Genomic DNA, 21,996 nt, shown 5'->3' on the forward strand with positions numbered 1-21,996 from the left:
CCTGCACAGAGTTTTTGGCATCACGACCTCTCCAAAATCTATATAGTGACCCTCTTGGTCGGTAAAGCCAATACTTTCTTCTTACTTTTTGCCTTTTCCCAAATTATTTGGGGTTTGTACATGATGTAGAATTTTTTACAATTTGTTTCACGTCGTACCGACACAGATAGGTCTTATGGCGACGATTGGACTGGAAAGGGCAAGGAGAGGAAAGGAAGCGGCCGTGGCTTTAATTAAGGTACAGCTTCAGCATTTGCCTGGTGTGAAAATGGGAAACCAAGGAAAACCATCTTCAGGGCTGCCGACAGTGGGGTTCGAACCCACTATCTCCCGAATACTGGATACTGGCCGCACTTCGGCGACTGCAGCTATCGAGCTCGGTATATGATGTATAGCCCCAGTCTTACGGCCGGCTGCCCTTCCTGACGCCAACCCTATGTAGAGGGATGCATTCAGTATTGCATGTTTCTATAGTGGTTGTTTGTTGTATGCATATGAAGAGAAGTGCATTAAGGCAAACACAAACACCCAGCCCCCGAGCCAGAGGAATTAACCATACACAGTAAAAACCCTCGGCCCGGCTGGGAATTGAACCCACGACCCTCTGAACCAAAAGAAAGTACGTTTATCAATCAGCCAAGGAACCGCACACATTAATACCAATAACATTGTCATAAATCTATATAAGGTAATTTTTTTTTAATTCGTTAGGGCCATCTATGGACCACGGTGCTTGTGTTTTAGCTGTTTCTTGAAGTCATCGTCGTTGTTTGCCACAATTGGTGTTCTTAGCGGCTGGTTTGGCAGCTGTTTTCTTGTTGGTACCTCGAGCTTTCCTGATGGCCCAGTAGTCCTTCATTTTCCGGCTAAATTCAATCTTACGTTCCTCAGACCATTTCCTGGTCTCGTCTTTTGGTCTGTGGGTAACTTCTGTGAGGGATGTTACAAAGGATTTAGTTTTAAGAGTTGTATGATAGTTACTCCGATCAGCTATGTCGTTTTGATTTATGTGGAGTTCCGAAAGGTCCTTCTCCACTTGCTTCATCCACACGAACCCAGTAGCTTTGCCCTTGTTAGCAGCCTTGAAGATCCTATGAGATAATCTATTTGAGTCCATTCTGGATAGGTGTCCGTAAAAAGCCAGTCGCCTTCTTCTGATGGCATCTATGAGATTTTCTTGGTGTTTATATAGCTCACGATTTGGTTGATACCATCGGCTTCCATCTGGTAAAATTCTTGGTCCCACTATCCGTCTCAGGAACTTTCTTTCTTGTACCTCGAGGGCTCTTAGTGGGGTCTTCTTAGTTAAATATAGACACTCTGCTGCATAGAGGACTGACGGTCTGATTACTGCATTGTAGTGTCTTAGTTTGACATTCAACGACAGATTTTTTGAAGCATACAGCTTTCTACAGGCATGGTAAGCCTTATCTAGTTTGAGTCTCCTGTGTTCAAGAGCCATTGTTTCACTGAGGTCCTCTGAGAACCATTCCCCAAGGTACTTTACACTTTTGACTCTCTTGATGTAGATATTATCACTGACTCTCATCTTTCCAGGGGCATCTTTGATGTTAGTAACAAACTCGGTCTTTCCTATGTTGATCAAAAGACCCGTTTTAGCCGCTATTGAGTGCAGTGTTTGGAGCTGAGTAGTAGCCTCCTGTATGTCATTTGCCAATAAAGTCAGATCGTCTGCAAAGGCTAGGCATGGTATCCTCAGGTTGTCTGCTTTAATACCCATCCGTAATCCAGTGTTCTCTGGAAGGAATCTCATCCACTCTCTAATTATCTTTTCCAGAACGCAGTTAAATAATATACATGAGATGCCATCTCCTTGTCTCACCCCTGTTTTAATGGCGAAACTCTCCGAGAGTTGTCCTCTAAACTTTACTCTGGCTGTGGTATTGTGCAAGGTTGCTTGCACCAGCCTGTTGATCTTGTCGTTAAGTCCTAGTTCTCTTAATGTATTGTAAAGAGTAATTCTATCTACTGAGTCGTATGCTTTCTGGAAGTCGACAAATATAGCTACCCATTGTCGAGCTCTTGATTTGCTGTATTGAAGGATGGTCTTCAGATTTTGTATCTGCTCGGTACAGGACCTCGATGCTCTGAACCCTGCTTGATATTCTCCTAACTCTTTATCCAACTGTCTTGTGACATGGCGTTCCAGAATCTTGGAAAATATCTTATAGGTAACAGCAAGGAGTGATATTCCTCTGTAGTTACTGGGATCTGTTTTGCTTCCCTTCTTGTGGATTGGATGGATAATGGCTGACGTCCAATCATCTGGGAGCCTCTCACTAGTCCATATGTCCAGAATTACTTTATGTATGCTCCTGAAGGTGTGTTCTCCGGCATGTTTTAGCATTTCTGCTACTATCCCGTCTTCTCCAGAAGCTTTATTGTTCTTGAGTAATTTAATTACATCTCTGACTTCTTCATACGTTGGAGGAGGGATAAACTCAGTATTGGGGTTAGTTGGTTCTGTAACTTGGAGACGTTCAATAGGTTCTTCTGCATTTAAGAGTATAAGGTAATTTATGTAAATAAAACCAAATATTATAGAGCGAATACTAGAGAAATATGAAGTGAATTGTAAGGTGGTTAGAATTCTTTCTCACCGGCCGAGTTGGCAGTGCGGTTAGGGGCGCGCGGCTGTGAGCGTGCATCCGGGAGATAGTGGGTTCGAATCCAACTGTCAGCAGCCCTGAAGAGGGTTTTCCCTGGTTTCCTATTTTCACACCAGGCAAATGCTGGGGCTGCACCTTAATTAAGGCCACGGCCGCTTCCTTTCAACTCATAGGCTTTTCCTATCCCATCGTCGCCATAAGACCTATCTGTGTCGGTGCGACGTAAAGTCACTAGTAAAAAAATATTCTTTCTATCATCTGCTCTACGCTCACAGATGAGGAAGAGAAAGGGCTATGTCTTATTGTGGAGACAAAAACACTTTGTTTCAACCGGCACGTCCTTAAGTCATACATTCCACTGAAAGCATAAAATTAATCACTGAGAAGAATGTCACTGTAAATCCATTGCGACAAGCTCCCGAGGGGATTAGCTGCTAGGTAACTAGAATAATACTAAAAGACCCCTCAGGCTGTATCCTCTGGGTATGTAATCTGTCATGTAAGGTATTTTTATTTCCAAAGTAAATGATACACTTTGTTACGGTGTTAAGGAGCCAACTACTTCAAATTTCTATTAATTTAATTTTTGTGTTTCTTATTAAAACCTGTTGCACACGGCGGAGAAACTGGAATCAAAGTTATACACAAGAGTTTCAGCTATTCCTAAAGCCAGTGGCGCTAATGACTTTTCGGATTGTCGGTTCATCATTTCACTCTCAAGTAGGATCTCAATCGTTCAGTCAATGCATGATTTACACACTCGTCAGTTCAGTCTGTCCAGAACCCAGTACAACATTTAAGTGAACGCTAATTTGGATAAACAGCGAAACAAGAAGCCGATTAAGACATATCTATACATATAACTTAAATACTGATGAAGTAATAAGTGATTATGATACCCAGTATGTACAGCTGCCATGTCCGTTATCATCCACTAGTAACTCATTTTCTTCCTTTCAGTGTGTTTATTAGGTTATTGAAAATGCCTTAATTTCATATTAATCAACTCCATTGAGAATAATAATAGTAATAATAATAATGGTCATCACAGAAATGACGTGTAACCAAGGGCTCATAATTGTAGCACGTACATATATTTCAATAACTTTTACGATGTCTATTTATTTTAGAAAGTTACATTATTCAAATGAAACATTTCATATTGAAATTAACAAAACAAAGCTAGAATAGAATTAGAATTAGAATTAGAATTAGAATTAGAATTAGAATATCAATGATGTCAGGATCCTAGTACAAATTGTTTGCGAATTATCGTAGTCTGAAAATTGTAAATGGCGGCAGTTGTCTGCTCAATGTGTCAGCATTCATCTAAGAAAAAAGTGAACTAACGAATTGTTTAGATTCTGAGAAAGAAAAACATTTTTGGTCTTTAGAGGTTGTGTTCAAAATGACGACTACCAGCTTCAATACAAGCTTCCAGTCTTCCATGTAAGGATTGATGCATGTATTTAATCAGAACTTTTAGCGCAGCCAACAGTAATACGTCGTTTGTTATCATGCAGTGTCCTCGGTATGTCCTTGTAAATAGTGTCTTTTAGCTTTCCCGGGAAAATGTCTAAAGGGGTAAAATCTGGTGAAGGTACTGGTCCCCTTAGTCCAATGAGCGATTTGGAAACAATCGGTGAAGACAAGCTGTAGTACGCCGTGCACTGTGCGCTGGGCATCCATCATGCTGATACCACATGTTCCTCCTAGTCTACAGTGAAACTTCTAACATCTGTGGAAGTTTATCTGTAAGGAGGCTGAGATACGTTTCAGAGTCAAGTGTTCCTTCTATGAAAAGAAGGGCCTATGAACTCATGTTTCACTATTCCACACCACACTTTTAAATTCCATGGATGCTGCCGTTCCAGCTCACGAAGCCAATAGGGATTGCTTACAGACCAATAGTGCATGTTCCGGAGGTTTACTTGGCCATGATTTAAATGTTGCTTCATCACTAAACAAGATGCATGATAATCTGGGGCATCTTGTCTTGTACAAATGTTAACACGATTTTCAGAACCGCTTCCATGCAGTTCTTGATGGTGAGAGACATGATACAGATGGAACCTACGACTGTGGAGAACGCGTAGTACACTTGCCTGACACATGCCACTTCCTCTTGCGTTTGCACAGGAGCTAAGGGGCGGTTCTACAGCAAGAGCAGCTAGAACATTAATTTCATCCTCTTCTCCAGGCATTCATTTTTTTCTGTTAATTTTTGTAGGTGTTACACTTCCAGCTTCAGGTAATTGATTGAAGAGGTTCACAAATAATAGTGGGCTGACGTTTATTGCATTCCGCGCACAGAGCACAAGAACGAACAGCATTTTTCCTAAATTCACCATACACCAGTAACTTGCGGGCTTTTTCAGCATTGGTAAACACAGCCTTCCACCACGTCCTACTTCTTGAACTATCACAAAGTAACTGACAATGAAGTTGCAATGCAATTGTGTACTGCAAAGGAAACAAACATTAGAATATCATACCCTATTGACTAAGCAGCCAGCCCCGTGGTGTAGGGGTAGCGTGACTGCCTCTTACCTGGCGGCCCCGGGTTCGATTCCCGGACAGGCATTTTTACCTGCATGTGAGGGCTGGTTCGAGGTCAATTCAGCCTACGTGAATACAATTGAGGAGCTATCTGATGGTGGGATGTCGGTCTCTGTCTAGAAAACCAAGAATAACGGCCGAGAGGATTCGTCGTTCTGACCACATGACACCTAGTAATCTGCAGGCCTTTGGTCTGAGCAGCGGTCGCTTGGTAGGCCATTACTCTTCGTAACTGTTGCGCCATGGTTTTATTTTCTTAACCAAGCAGTTGAATGTAGAATACAACTGTTTGTATTTACAAACTACGATAGATCGTGAACTACATGTATTAGAATTCTGAACAAAATAGCATCGCCATTCTAATTTACACAATTTTACACAATGCAAATAGGCGTTGTTCCACATATTCTAATAATTATTAAAATCTGTGGTTGAGCTACAATTATGAGCCCTTGGCTACGCTTCAATTCTGTGAAAACAGCACAACAATAACACATTCCATTTCAGAAAGATGTGGGACGCAATTGTTAGGTTATTAAAACGCTGTATATAGAGTGAATTTCATTAGGTGCAATACTTTTCCCCACTGCTCAACGTCCTTGGTGACCAAATCTTACTCATTAATTTGACGGTGCGCTTTTTCTCATTCATTCTGCCGAGACATATTTGTTGTCGGCTTACAGCTAGCTAAAAGTCAAAATAGTGGTATGGCCTTCCCCATAAACCTGCTCTTTCTAGCCAGCAGAAGAACTCAAAATGTATCCTACTTGTAACCTATAATTTAACTGCTAAAAATGGTTTCCGCAATCGTAACTCTTCATTATACTTTAAAGTGCACGGGAAAGATTTCATCATGCTTGTTTTAGGATGTTGATATTGAAGTGTAACAAATGGTAGAAAATTAACATAGGTCAAGTGTCTGACGTCATAGATTTGAAATGTATTTAAAATTGTATCCTCCCTCCTTTATTCCTTTTCTCTTTAAGATCAACGCTAAACACACTGACTAAACTAGTCCCCTGTTTCACACTCAGCTGTCACGTTTCTGCCACTATAGATTTTCCCCCCTATCTCTTCAACCATGAATATGTTGACATTAGCGTCGTGAACTCCAAACCTTGTAGTAAAATGTAACATTTCTTCTTTCAGTGGGACATGGTATGCGACAAGGACTTCTATGCGACGCTGGCGCTAGTCCTTCTTGGTGTTGGGGGCCTTATTGGAAATTATATTTTCGGCTACCTTCAGGATTCGTAAGTACTACATTTAAATATTCTGAAGCTTTAATACTGAAGTAATGTAAATTTCGTGGTGTACTTATCGATGTTCCATGGAGCAGCTGTGCATTTTTGTGTCTTTATGTTGATTGTGGTGCTTATGGTGAATTTACCCTTCGATAAATGCAGAAATTGTGTGAAGAAAATAGCGAGAAGTTTGGCAATAATAAGTGAAATACATGCCGAACGATACTGAACACTTTTGGTCGTCACATTCCTCCAATTAGTTCCACAGCGCATGCGGGAATGATCATCGGAGACAATCAATGTCTACGTCATAAAATCAAAATAGAATCAGCAGGAAGCTACTACCGTCAGCCATCTTGTTCAGCTATGAGTCAGTTTTCATCATCATCCCGACTCCAACGACTTAACCGGAATCATTCTACGAAGGAATGGAAGCGGAGCAGGCTAAATTGAACAGACGACGAATAGAGACGCCTACCTCAGCCCAGACAAAGGACGTAAGAAATCGTATGCCGAAGTTTCACCTCGGATCCAGATACACACTCCAGCCAGCTATGTACGTAAGAAAAAATAGGACAGTCCACCATCAGCCCTGGGAATTTCACAGCTGAGAAGTAGACTCAACGTCTTATCGTCTTGCTGGCCAATAACCAACCCCAGTGTACACGCCACAAAGCGTACGCAGTTATGCATATGCAGCACGAAACCCAGCACTTCCGGTACAGGTCCTAAATAGCAGTGTAGTCACAAGTTCCACATCATCCTCTCACCCCATTCAACCGGCATTCTATATCGTCAAACTGACACATGTCGACCTATCCAAGACAAACACAAGAGCCATTTAGCCTATTAGCTGATCACCCGTTACACGCCTAATCTTTCAGACTACAAGATGAAAATCAAAAAATCCAGAGAAGAGTTTAATATCAAAACATGTAAACCCTTCCACAACCCTTCTACAACCATTTTACTTTGAACACTGGGGCACATCAAGTGAGGTTTCACTTTCAAACAAGAAACCCAGCAGCGCCCGTCCAGGTGGCCGGAGCCTCCCTCTAGACCAGGGCCTCTCAAACGCCCAAAATCTCACGCGTGCAGAGCGAGGCGCAAGAGCTCCGTGCACTGTGCATCGGTGCCGCTCGGTGCCGCTCGGTATGGCTCGGATCAACGCCTCGTCTCTGGGCTACTCGGCTATGCTCGGCTCTACTCGGCTATACTCGGCTCAACTCAGCCCGGATTTGGAGCGCTACGGCGCAAGTGGGGGAGAGGGAGACAGGGGGAGCGAGTGAGACAGGCGTGAGGAAAGAGAGAGTTAGCGCTATTGCTCCAAATCGAGGAGTGGGGGTCTGCACTCTGATCAACCAAGCCAAGTCGTCTTTTGCACCGTGCACAGTGCATGCACCACGCGCATGCACCCTGAGAGGCCCTGCTCTAGACCAACGCTAGTTCTCGCTGCCGTCTCCTATGCTATTGACAGTGACTACACATACTACGAAGTTACCGCCGAGCTGCAGTTGACACCTGATCTACCGAGTAATCCGGATCCGTAACGCCCAAGGATCTACCAGCTTTGTCAAGGATACCGTCGCGAGACGCCGCGACGCTGGACGCTCATCTCAGGGATGGTGTCAAGGCTTATGCCCGATGGCACAGGGTGGAGTCTTCGCACTGCAAGTGGTACGACCAGCTGCCTGGTATTGCATGCGTGAAGGCAGGGGTATGTGCCATCTGTTCTAGCCAGGAGCATCCTACCAGCCCTTGTTCTAGTAAATCCAACCCCAAAGGAACTATAATCAAGCACATCCGGCTTTCAGCTACAGTTGTAAAGCCAAAACCAGCTCCCGAAATATCAAACCGGAAGCAGTCACTTCCATCAACTCTCAAGACTTCTCCACCCCAACCTCTCACCCTTCCTTACCATCACCTGGTTTTCATAATATCATTCGATTTATGATGATGGTTCTCCATATCGTCTCCCCCCCCCCCACCTCCATTCACCTTTCCCACATCCTATCCCACATTCCATTAGCGGCCCCGTCAATGCCTAACACGCACGTAGATATAGCCTATTCGGGGAACAATATGCATTTTGCATTTCCCCCTGAACACATTCCACTTCATGCGTTAGTGTAATGAAATTATACAACAAGATCAATAAATGCAAACTGGCCGCTTCTTAGAACCTCTCTCTCTCTCTTCATGCATACCGGAATGTTTTTATACTAAATGAGACTTTTCCGATACCACCCACAGTTCAGTTTTCAACTTTTTTTGAGCCATTGATGGTAGGGGCGGTGTAGCAGTTTGTGTCCGAAGGGATCTCACAGTAATTCACCATTATTTCCCTCCTTTCATTAACAGTTTTAGTGAATACCCCATATTAGAAATTCTTACCTCGCGTAAAGCAGTACGAACGCTCCTTATTTACTTTCCATAGAACCCATCCCATCAGATTTTATGAATTTCTTCGATTCCAAATTCAATTATTATATAGTTTTAGCAGACATTAATATTAACTTCCCTTTCCCGTTCCACACCCTACCATTGCATAACTCCACTCCTGGTACCTCATCCTATCTTCCTCCCTAGCCAATTCTCCAGCTATTCAAAAGCTTGCGTCTGTTGGTAGTGACCACATTCCTGAACTTGTAACTCTTTCAGGAATCCTTCCCCATAAATTTCACCCACATCATTGACCCCCGCCTACCATACGCTTTTCACATTCTACGTGGAATAATTACCGAAAAACGATGATTAACCTACTGCAAAACTCATCTTCACCTACCTCAAACCATAATCTCCTTATTTTCATTACGGAAATAGAACAAACTATTGACGAACTAAACACTATTTATACCTTCATGCTATACGGTATATTGGTTTTTACCCCGAACACTGGGGTAAAGACAACATTCTCCTCCTTCTCAAATCTAATAAATGACTATCTGAACTTCGGTCATATCGCCACATCATTTTAGCGATCTTCTCCAGAAGGAATCCTAGAAGGAATATTCAGTTAAAAATGATCCGCTTTTCTCAGCGCCCTACGATTCCTACCCCAATCCCAAATAGGCTTCATTTCCCATCATGCAACCCAAAATCACTTATTCGACATCTCAGCATCCCTTAAATCATACCCTCATCTCAGAAGAACCGCTGTCTTCGTATGCCTGGATGTCAACAAGGCGTAAGATCTTTGTTTCTATCTGGCACCCGGGACTCTTCTGCCAACTCTGGCATATCATCCGCCTTGATAGCAAGTTCCTGAGACACCGAACAGCCCGAATAACAATACATGGAACACCTTCTTAAACAATCCATATTAAATAAGGCCTGCTACAGGTCTCCCGAATTTCACCTTTCTTATATATCGTATTCATGTAAGATATTCCTCACCCTGAACCACCACTAATATTATACCAAGATGCTGATGACCTGGCCATTCTCGCCCTCACCCCCACCCCCACTGCTACCATTCTAACTAAAAAGCCCAAACCTCCTCAGAAACACTCGAAACCTGGTAACATTCTTGGTATATAAATGTCAACCCCTTTAAAACTTAATTTACCTAGTGAGGTAGCCGTTCATTTAGGGGCCCGCATCTGTGAGCTTGTATTCGGGAGAAGGTTTTCCCGTGGTTTCCAATTTTCACACCAGGAAAATGCTGGGGCTGTACCATAAGGCCACGGCCGCTTCTTTCCCACTCCTAGCCCCTTCCTGTCCCATCGTCGTCATAAGTGCTGTCTGTGTCGGTGCGACGTAAAGCAAATTGTAGAGTAATGTAACCTAATGTGGAAACACCATATTAACTCGAAACCGACTTTCAACCTATTAGGTCGTGTTACGTGTTGAAGAGATGTTAGGTACAGAACAAAAATGGCCAATCAGACACCAGTGGGATCCAAACGCACAACCTCCCGATTTCGCGTCGATTGCTCTACCAATTGAGCTATTGTGGCCTAGGCCATCTTTGTTCTGTTGGAAAGGATCTAAGCTACAGGTCTGGTACTACTACCATCACACTGTAGAGTGCGTTTAAGTTGCCCGTTTGAGGGCCAAGTCAATGAATATTGAATTTTCACGACCGCGTTGTAATCGAAACTGACTTTCAACCTGAAAGTTTAAAAGGTTTCGTCAGATAGTTTCAGTATCTCTTTGTTAATGATCCGGTCTACCCATCTCATCTTCAACATTCTTCTATAACTGCTGATTTCAAAAACGTCTAAATTTTATCCTTCTGCGCTAGCTATTATGCTTTGCTTCACTTCGGTACAATAACACACTCCACAAAGAATTCTTCAAAAAGAATTTTCTAATAATTTACGCATCTGTCCACCTCTGCAGCGTAACGGTTAGATGTAACTTCAAAGCTTTCCAGTCTGTCAAACACACAAATTCAACATAAATATTACACTACTGTATAGAGTGAACACACTATTAAACAAGGAATAACATGTTTAATTCTTAAAGAATCATCACATTCCAATAAGTCACACTCATCATTTGTAAATATTTATGTTCATTTCTGTCCAAACACCTAAGAATTTGAAATTTCGAACTTAACTTAATGAAGTCCTGCTTTGTCTCTACTCCAGCATACAATGCGAGACGTGTGAAGACCCGTTGCTCTTTCATTGGCTCGAATTCAACCGGCTGCCAGTCCACTGACCCTCTATTACGCCACGCCCCCCCACACACTAGTCAGGCTAATGACAAGCTGCACTTCCCCTTCAGGTGATTTGCTACTAGTGTTCCTTTGGTATTACCATTGTTATTGCTATCATGATTATTCTTCGTACTATGATTTTTTAAAAATATGCCGGTGTTCCTTAATAAGCATATAATTGTCTGCCTATTGTACCGATAATTTTTATTATTATTATTTATTATTATTATTATTAAATTACATAGTTCTTGTAAGATAGTATTATTTGCAGCGATAAACTTGTTTAATAGTGTGGGGTTCATTTACATTTACAGGTAGGCCTATGTTATATTGTAACATTTATACTACCGAGCTCGATAGCTGCAATCGCTTAAGTGCGGCCAGTATCCAGTATTCGGGAGATAGTGGGTTCAAACCCCACTGTCGGCAGTCCTGAAGATGGTTTTCCGTGGTTCCCCATTTTCACACCAGGCAAATGATTGGGGTGTACCTTAATTAAGGGCACGGCCTCTTTCTTCCCACTCCTAGCCGTTTCCTGTCCCACCGTCGCCATAAGACCTATCTGTGTCGGTGCGACGTAAAGCAAGTTTTAAGTATATATACTGAACTTGTGTGTTTGAGAGATGGAAAAGATTTTAAGTTACATTTAGCTCAATCGACACTGGAAAGTTTGGCTTCGTTCTTAACAAAGTAAAGGTTAGAGTTAATAGGTGGCGTCCTTGGAAGCCCGGGGTCGATTCCCGGCAACTGCCAGAGATTTAATGATGGCAAGAGAACTGGCATGTGGTTGAATAGTACACGAAGCTCATCTTCAATGGGGTGTGCCTAAAGAGAGCTGCGCCGTCTCGCCACGAGGACACGAGGTTTATAATATACATAACTATATATAGTTGCTCAAAAGAAAAAAATGAGTGCATATTTCTCGCATTCAATATTTTATAATTTTAATTACCCTCAAAATATAATTCACGTCCCATGGAGATACAAACCCTGCGGATAACTGCAATAAACTCTATATCTAAAGGTTCAGATCTTTCTGAGAAAAGTGTACCTGCGAGGAACTAATACAATACCTTCTTATAGCGACTGTACACAAAAAGAGAAATTACTGAACGAAGTAAAGAAAGAAAAACACCGATATAAGTAGCTATAAGAAGCGGTTTAATGTGGATACACACTACTTTTCGCTGATATATTTTCTTTCCTTAGCCTCTTCATATTTACTGCCATACTTCATTTCTTATCAATATCGGAGGATATAAGTCGCGTTTATTGGTTACCTTCTAACATTCCAGCCTTCCGCGTAAAGTTTTGATATTCTCGCAACATATACCTTCTTCTGCTGTAAGCTGCTGAAAAGTTCATATATCTCCTGAGCCGTCCTACCACTTCCACTTTAATCATAACCACATATCATGAAATCGCTCAATAAAGTCTCTCCTGTAATACGCAACGCTGCTCCTACGGTGGCCTAAGTTGAGAAATATTCACTATCCTCATAGCAGGAGCTCCAAACGAGTGACGGGATAGGTATCCTGGGACGTTGTGTCTACAAGCAGGGACTCGTGTGTATGTTTAACAAGTGTTGATTCCTTATGAGCGCCTTCTTACCAACTTAGCTACGTCGAGAAACTACCTGCGGCTCTATATGTTTATATTTTACGAGTGCCGTGAGGCTGAACTGCAATTGACCCCACTCGAGAGGAAGAAGATGACGTAGCCTATATTGTATTTATGAAGATGCAAGCTCACGGTTAACTGGTTAAAACTTCTGCGACACAATACTTTAATACAAAACTGGTTTCCAGCACAGTTGGTATTATCAAAAATCCAGGAATCAGCTACTCATTTTTGGAAGAATCACTGTATGCCTTTTGGGGTAGCCGTAATGGTCGTTTTTGGAGAAAATGGAAAAATATTTAGATTTTGTTTTGAAGAGAAGTCAAACATATATATTTTAAAATCATTTTTATTTGGTCTCGTTAGACAATAGCTTTGATTTTGATTTTATGGTTGTGGTTTAATTTAGTTTACTTTTCGCTTATGGTAGCGAATAGAGAATAAGCTGCAGTGAGATTTTCATATATATTCTTCTTCTTCTTCTATCGAATGTGCCTTTCTACTTTTTTCTGCTGCCCTCTTCATTTCTCGGCGATTCTGCACCTGGTGACTTACAATATATCTTCTATCATTTTTACATGGTCTCCCGTTTCCTCTCTTATCAACAACTTTCCTTTCAAACATGTTTGTTATAAAGCTATTGTGCCTGAACAAGTGACCAAGAAATTTCGTTTTCCCATACGTCTTATAAAACTTCTTCATTACTTTTTCTTTCTGTCTTAGCTAGTTTTTGTAAGTCTTCTCCACAATCACACTGCTATTGTATCTAATCAAGACAGTCTAGCTTCCACAAACATATAACAAGACATACGTCCTGTAACAGATTTTATAGTAGCGTTTTTCTCAAACGACTGAATTCCATGTGAAACATTAAAATTCACTCCTTCGCACCCCTATTTTTGAAGATTATGTTACCTCTTATAAAGTTCTTACGGAGAAAAAGTCGTATTGTTTCATGATCCACAAAACATCTCTAAAATTCGCTAACAAAGGTAGACGACACCTCAGTCCTTTACGGTACTTATTAGTGGCCCGGTCGATTAGACACTGTACTTCCATTCCAAAGCTAGTGGGCTGGGTTCGATCCTCACTGAGGTTCATGACATTTGGGGATGTTTAACTGTGTCGATGACTTCTTACGAAAATTCTGACACTCTGACGTCTCTTGAAATCGATGGCAATTGAAGCTGTGCTAAACACCTATTATTATTATTATTATTATTATTATTATTATTATTATTATTATTATTATTATTATTATTATTATTATTATTATTATTATTATTATTATTATTATTATATGCTTTATGTCCCACCAAAACCATTTACGGTTTAAGGAGACGCCGAGGTGCCAGAATTCAGTCCCGCAAGAGTTATTTTGCGGGCCAGTAAATGTACCGACACGAGGCTGACGTATTTGAGCACCTTCAAATACCACCGGACTGAGTCAGAACCGAACTTGCCAACTTGGGGTCACAAGGCCAGCGCCTCAACCGTCTGAGTCACTCATCCCGGCTTATTATTACTATTAAATATTACCTACATTTTTGGGATGATTTTACACCACTACTCCACCAAAAAGAGAATTAAATGGGTTTAGTTCACGGCAAAGAAATTTTTCCGTGTTAACTGGGATTTTTTGAGTGTATAATTTAAGTACCTATGTCTTGGATGTCTCTACGGAGAAGAATGTAGTCTACCGTTGTGGTATAGGTAAACATTATGGCTTCCCCCGTATATGGCCCGAGTTCGCTTCCTGGCTCTACCGTAAATTTAAGGCCAGTGTATGCCACGTGAACAGGGTACACTCAGCCTCAGGGAATATCACTGAGCACAAGTAAAGGAAAAACACGCCCCTGTGTTTTTTTTCGACAAAATGGTAGGTACCATGGCTAGAGTAATTCTTTCAGCAAAAAGTTTGCTTGCCTACTTTCATACTAGCTACAGTACAGAAGCTCGCCCCACTCTACACCATTCTAGTAGTGGTAGCTTAAAAATATGTTTTCGGAGATAACTCAAGAACTCATGAAGATATTTTGTATTCCCACTACCATTTTGGTACACTGTTTTTTTTAGAAATGCAAATGTAAAGTGTTACGCAGTTTTTACTCGTCATTATATACACTAGTTTCATTTCACACTTTCTCATGAATCATTTCATAATTAACCCAGTGAGTTGGCCGTGCAGTTAGGGTCGCGCAGCTGTGAGCTTGCACTCGGAAGATAGTGAGATTGAACCCCACTATCAGCAGCCCTGAAGATGGTTTTCTGTGCTTTCCTATTTTCACACAAGGCAAATGCTGGGGCTCTTACCTTAATTAAAGCCACGGCCACTTCCCATCTCACTCCTAGTCCTTTCGTATCCCATCGTCGCCATAAGACCTATTTGTTGTATAGAAGGCTGTATGTCCGATACATTGTGCAGTTTTAAAAAGCAGAAAATTCAAGAATGAAAATAAGCAGACTTCAGAAGAATGATGAATTGAATTTCGTGTGGCTATTTCTAGCCGAGCGCAGCCCTTGTACGGCACACCCTCCGATAAGGGTGGGCGGCATCTCCCATGCGTAGGTAACTGCGTGTTACTGTGGTGGATGATAGTGTTATGGGTGGTGTGTGCGTTGCAGGGATGTTGGAGACGGCATAAACACCCAGCTCTCGGACCATTGGAATTAACCAATAAAGCTTAAAATACCCGACCAGGCCGGGAATCGATCCCGGGACCCTCTGAACCGAAAGCCTGTACTGTGACCATTCAGCCAAAGAGTCGGGCAGAAGAATGATTAACTTCTATAAGGTAAAATACCCATAATCACTACGAAATATTTGACTGGTAATAAATTAGTAATTAGTAAATTCTTTCACAGCCGAATTTCTTTCCATAAGTAAAAAGTAATTGTGTATATACATGGCCTCGAAAGGACGAAAAATGAGCACTAATCTGTCAAAAACAATTTCAAAGGATATTGGCATGTATAGCTTTTCCATGTTTGTGTACAGATTACATTGAAAATCGCTGTTGCGAATTTTCACCCACTTGCGACTCGATCCATAAATAGTGCGTGGAATTTTATTTCATTTTAGGTTTTTTGTAGCCGTGGAACAATACGTATATAACTAACCCTTTGACATACGATTATTTCCCTTGAAGAGGCACTGGGAATACGATTATTTATTTCCATGATAAGATGTTATTTTAACACCCAAAATCATTTGACTTGCGTTACACATTCCTACCGTTTCACGAAAATCATTTAGTACCGTATTATGTAATATTTCAGTCCCTTGACGATACTAAGAGGGAATAATTCGTATTCGAATCCCGAGAACCAATTTTTACTCTTTCGTTTTATGTAGACATCTAAACGCCTAAATTGCTCAATGCATGATCAGTTCTTTCTTAGCCGCGATGTTCTCTACTATCAAGAAGAAATTGGAAAATTATTTCTCTCCATTGTAACACATCTCTCTTACTAAAGAATTATTATTAATTTCCGAAAATCGTTAAAAATATCACTTCTCTCACGTTATGAGACATTTTTATTAACTTATTTCACAATTTTTCCCGTAATTTAAGCATCTGAAGTAAAACTATTATTGGTCTTTTATTTGCGTTTGCGTTAAGCGTTGCACTGTATATATATATATATATATATATATGACCAGATTTCACAGCGTGAACGCTTTCTTATTACTCGCAACACGTTCGGGGTATTTCATGTGATACTGGACAGCAAAGAATGAAATTTTGAAATAATATCTTAGAAGAAAATAAAGTAGGTGGTGATACTAATTTCTACTCAATATTGACTTTTTCTGTACAACAGTCTTCATTATAATGTTTAATATAGTACATTTTTCGCATAGTCAACGTAATACAGGAATTTAATGATTCATTTTTACAGGATCTTCATTTCGGGAGATAGTGGGTTCGAACCCCACTGTCGGCAGCTCTGAAAATAGTTTTCTGTGGTTTCCCATTTTCACACCAGGCAAATGCTGGGGCTGTACCTTAATTAAGACCACTGCCGCTTCCTTCCCACTCCTAGTCCTTCCTGTCCCATCGTCGCCATAAGACCTATCTGTGTCGGTGCGACGTAAAGCAACTAGCAAGCATTTCGGGAGATAGTGGGTTCTGAAGATGTTTTCCCGTGGTTTCCCTTTTTCATACCAGGTAAATGCAGGGATTGTACCTCAATTAATGCCACGGCCACTTCCTTTCCATTCCTAGCCGTTTCCTATCCCTACGTCGCCGTAAGATCTACCAATGTTGGTGCAACGTAAAGCAGATCGTAGAAATGAACGTCTCCAATTTCTTACTGTTACAAAGATCTACAAAGGGTGTAACAGTAAAGAAGGCCAAACTTTTAGGACACATTTCTCACACGTAGAGGAAGAAAATATGTTATATGATCATGAGTCCGAAAACGTTTTATTTCCATGTTAGAACTTTCTACAGCTCCACATAGTACATTAATCATGGTGAATATATAGGAACAGAAAGTACCAGCGTTCCACCTGAAACTCTCTCGTACATAAGCTGTTAAAAATTCCCTATTCAGAGAAAGTCAAACAAATATAATTAATACCAGACTCAGCTCGAGGTATTCTAACCGCTAAACCATGCTCGGAAGTTGAGAGCCTCTGGTACCCCTTTTAGTAGTAAATTGGAAAATTAGTATTCCTTCACCCTCCGACCTATATTACATCACTCCACCGAGAGCCGAAAGTTAAAAAAGGCATCTAGTTAGGAGGATAGAACCTCGAATTAGGCCAATACGCGAAAATCCCTAGCACAGCCCACGTCGGCTTAGTTCCATAAGAGCCCACGTATACGCGAAAGCCCCCTGCAGTAGCCATTTTGCCTCGGAGGGTCTTAGCACTATGAAGTTGCACACGGCCGCCATCTTGCGCATTAGTCCCTAGGCCGTCTCCTCAAGTCCTATGTATACCGCCTATCCAACCATGGGCTAGCTTTCTCCATAAGAGCCCATGTATAGCTGCCATCTTGCACAGGAGCTTCCGCATCAGTTCCCAGGAGTTAGTCCCATAAGAGCCCGTTTGTAGCCGCCATCTTGCGCATTAGCCCCTGTGCCAGCTCCGTTCCTTTTTCCCTACTGGCATGCTTCTTATTTATCGTGAATGTAAAATAAATGAGACGTCATGGTTGAAGTTATACGCGTTACGTATCCGTTGTGAGAGCGTCCATCACAAACTACCCTTCGGAGATTGTGTAGCAAATTGTTATCTGACGGAAACTGGATGCCTCGTAAGAGAAACAGAAACAACAGTTGAATCAACGACATTATACGTTCTGGCGGTAGCTGCGCGCAATCCACCGATGAACACAAGGGACATTTCGAGAGGCACAGGAGTAATCCTGCCAAGTGTCGTTCGTATTTTGCAGCGGCGAAAGCACCATCCGTACCACATATCACTTCACCGGCAACTCCAAGACCATGATTATGAAAGCAGTGTGGTATTCTGTTGATCTTTTCTTGTGCAAGTACGAGACAATAGACACTTCCCCCAGCGAGTTCTTTTCACGGACGAAGCCACGTTCAGCAAACATGGCAACGTAAACCTGAGGAACATGCACTACTGGGCTACGGAGAACCCGCGCTGGCTGAGGCTGGTGGAACACCAGAGGCAGTGGAGTTCTAATGTGTGGTGTGAGATACTGGGGGAGTTTGTGATCGGTCCATACTACATCGAAGGTGCATTAACAGGTCACAGATACGCATATTTCTTGAGGACGTACTACCTGCTCTCCTCGAAGAAGTCGACTCGACATACGTGCATATGGTTTCTGCGCGACGAATGTCCTGCTTACTACGCACTCGTTGCTAGAAGAGCCCTTAACAAGTCTTTCCCCGACCGGTGGGTTGGGCGTGGAGGAACAATTAGGTGGCCACCACCTTCGCCCTATCTGACTCTTGTAGATTTTTGCACTGAGATACAATAAAGGACAAAGTCAATCAACAAGCCCCGACGACTCCAGATGACCTAAAGCACCACATCATTGCAGCATGCCGTATGATATCCTGGGAACACTTCAGTCCGTGCATGCATCCCTCACCAAAAGATTGCAGATGTGCTTTGCGGTTGATGGTGATGCTAAACTAGTGACTTCAACTCGAATCACCTGTAAGTAAACGGGAACGTGCAAAACAAACATCACCTTTCCATTTCCAGGAGCAATAGTACTATACGAACACATTTCTGGAGCCTTTCCTATTTATGACCACTGAAAATGTACGTGTTCACAGTACGTGTTCAAAATTCACCTGGAGCGATGGCCAAATTGGGTCGGTATTGGCATACCGAGCAAATGAGGATGTCAAAATATATCGCAATAATCATTTAAAATGAATCCTTTCACAGAAACTGTATTCCCTACTTCAGAATGAATGTATTGTCCACAGCTCACAAATTGTAAAACGTGAGTTGTATACAGTAGATTGCCCTCCGTTTTTCTGCTTTGCATGGCCCTTCTCATTCTTATCTTTGTATTTCATGCGACCCAACTCTTCTCGTTTTCCTTCTCAACATATTTTATTGTTACGAACGACTGGTAAACTCCATGTTCCACCCTCACCAGACCCTCAAAAATGATTGAGAGCATGGTATTTTATCTCTTTCAGCACACCTGAGCTTCTGTTAAACCATCTCACTCGATTTATTCGAACATGGTGTGTTTTGTTTCAGAACATGTAAACCAAGCGTGGTAGTTTAACGCAAGTGTGGATGTGCCTGGAAGAGACTACCATACACTCAACGACGTTTTGAGTGACTGCACATTTCCCTGCGTGATGCTACTGTTGAAACGAGGCAGAATGAAGCAATGTTAATAAAAATACCTAAACTTTTCGTCTGAACAGTGGTGTATGCGAGGATACCAACATTAAGTTATTCCCAACTCGACCATTGCGTGTTGCGAACGTACATCAATCTTACATGTTTTATTTAAGGAGGAACAAATAGACCAACACTAATTTTGCCCGTTAAATTTCCATCCATTCTTTCCAATGACCATGCCATTCATTGGATTTTGAAGTTGTTGATTTCGTCTCGTGTACTATGTACTCGTGAGAAGGACAATAAAACACATAAATTATTACAATTTCGCTGTGTTATCTGGTCTGTTTCTGATTCAAGGGCCATGAAAGGAAAGCTTTGTAACTCCGAAATTATATAGGCCTATATCACATTGTTTTCTCCGCCCCCCCCCCCTAGAGATAATGGCGAGTTATATTTATCAACAAGGCGTGAGTCAAGTACGAGAACTACGGGCCCGACATCAAGCCAAGTGGCGCATCTCTTTCTGTCTAATGGTTACACTTTAGAAACCCTTTAATGTCTCCAAAAGTACTCGTCGGGTTTGTAAAATAATCACATCTATGAATTTGTGGCTCGATTCGTAATTATTATGTTGGCTGAAATTAGTATAGTCCCATTTAAAGAAACAAGTTGCCACCGGTTTCTCGGTAATTACGTATGTGATAGAGAGGAATAGTAATATACATTATTATATAAGCCCCTTAATTAATTTAAGGATTTGAAATCAGAATGCCTATATCTTTAACGGATCAGACGATATTTGAGGTGAACAGCTTAGACGAATCACACTGTATAGTTCTAAAATATGGTATATTTTCCTATTTAATTATTAAATATTTGTATGTACTAAATAAATATTTACATGTACTAAATAAACTTGGGCATTCGGTGAGTGTTATGCACCTTATCAGCTTATGCAATTTTCTGCAACCTGTAATGTATTTTAGCGTATCTGACTGAACATTTATGGAAAAATGTTGTTTCTATAATTATACGTTATATTGAGAGAGAAGTAGGCTTAGAGTTTTTCTCATGCCGAGTCTTCTCTTCCAACATGAAATGAGAAGCAGTTACCAGTGACTAGCTGGTGAAGGGACCCATAATCTGAGGAAAATACTGAGAAATCTTTGACTTCAGCAATTTTACTGATTGTTCAGAATGTGGATTCAATTTGGTTTAAGGAGAAATAATCTGATTTCCCAACAAAACTCTCCTTATTAAACTACAAAGGTTGAAATATTGGTTAACTCCCTCAGACAGTAAATTTGAGAAAAATATAAAATGTATGCAGTGGTTTATTAACTTTCAGTCTTCCTTTAGTACAATATTGACAAAAAACGTCGCATTCCAATCCCCATCGTATTATTCTTTTCGTTGCTGATGCAGTCCCATACACATTACGTCGTTTCTGTATGTTTCTTCCAAAATCCACTACAACTAATGATCGAACTTTGAGGAAGTATTGAACAAAGGTTTTCTTTAAGAATACAGCGCATAGGAAAAGATCCACATTTATCATTCACCATTTCCTTCATTAGTAAGTTCATACTAACTGTATTACGCATTGCTTTTAATGCCTGCATATTACTTCAGATTTACTAATTAACTTCATAACCTCACAGTTCTGTTTACTTAGGCAGCCCAAATTTAAAAAAATTACAAATGCTTCATAGGATGAGTCAGAAGATTCTGCGTTTAAACTCTGTCAGCATGTACCACACATCTTGATTTTCAGTAATAATAATAATAATAATAATAATAATAATAATAATAATAATAATAATAATAATTATTATTATTATTATTATTATTATTAAAGCCAGGATTTTTTTATGCAGTAACGGGTTAGATTGCAAACTAATTTGGTTAGTAGGAAGTGTCGGCCACCCGCTCTTCCATAACGTAGCAAGAGTAACGTAAATTATAGGGGTTCTAATGGGCCGTACCCCTCATGGTATTGCAAACCCCAAAGCACAATCGTTGCGAAGGTAGACTATACTTGCTACTCGCTTCAGTAAGTTTGCATTCTAACCTATTAATGCATAAAAATCCGGGCTCTAATAATAATAATATTAATATATATTATAATTAATTATATTATTAATATTATTATTTTAGTGGCTTTAAGTCCCACTGACTACTTTTACGGTTTTTGGAGATGCTGAGGTGACGGAATTTAGACCCGCAGGTAATTTTTTACTTGCCAGTAAATCTGCCTACACGAGGCTGACGTATTTGATCACCTTCAAATACCACCAGGACTGAGCCAGGATCGAACCTCCCAAGTTGGGGTCAGAAGGCCAGCGCCTCAACCGTCTGAGCCATTCAGACCGCCTCTTGATTTTCATCAATGCATTTGCTGTACGACCACCTTTGTTAAACAAATTATTTCTATCATACGAAGTTAGCTGACGAATGTGGCTGAATGATTAGCGTGCA

At 41.0% G+C, this 21,996-nt stretch overlaps 1 protein-coding gene across 1 annotated transcript in view; it reads left to right on the top strand.

Moving 5' to 3' along the window:
• Positions 1-21,996, top strand: part of LOC136863829 (beta-alanine transporter-like) — a 767,558-nt gene that overhangs the window by 48,652 nt on the left and 696,910 nt on the right. The window contains exon 4 of the mRNA XM_068226105.1: positions 6,339-6,442. Coding sequence (XP_068082206.1) covers positions 6,339-6,442 — 104 coding nt within the window. The remainder of the gene's footprint in view (positions 1-6,338; positions 6,443-21,996) is intronic.

This window comes from Anabrus simplex, chromosome 2 (genome assembly GCF_040414725.1).
Source record: "Anabrus simplex isolate iqAnaSimp1 chromosome 2, ASM4041472v1, whole genome shotgun sequence".
Taxonomy (NCBI): Eukaryota; Metazoa; Arthropoda; class Insecta; order Orthoptera; family Tettigoniidae; genus Anabrus; species Anabrus simplex.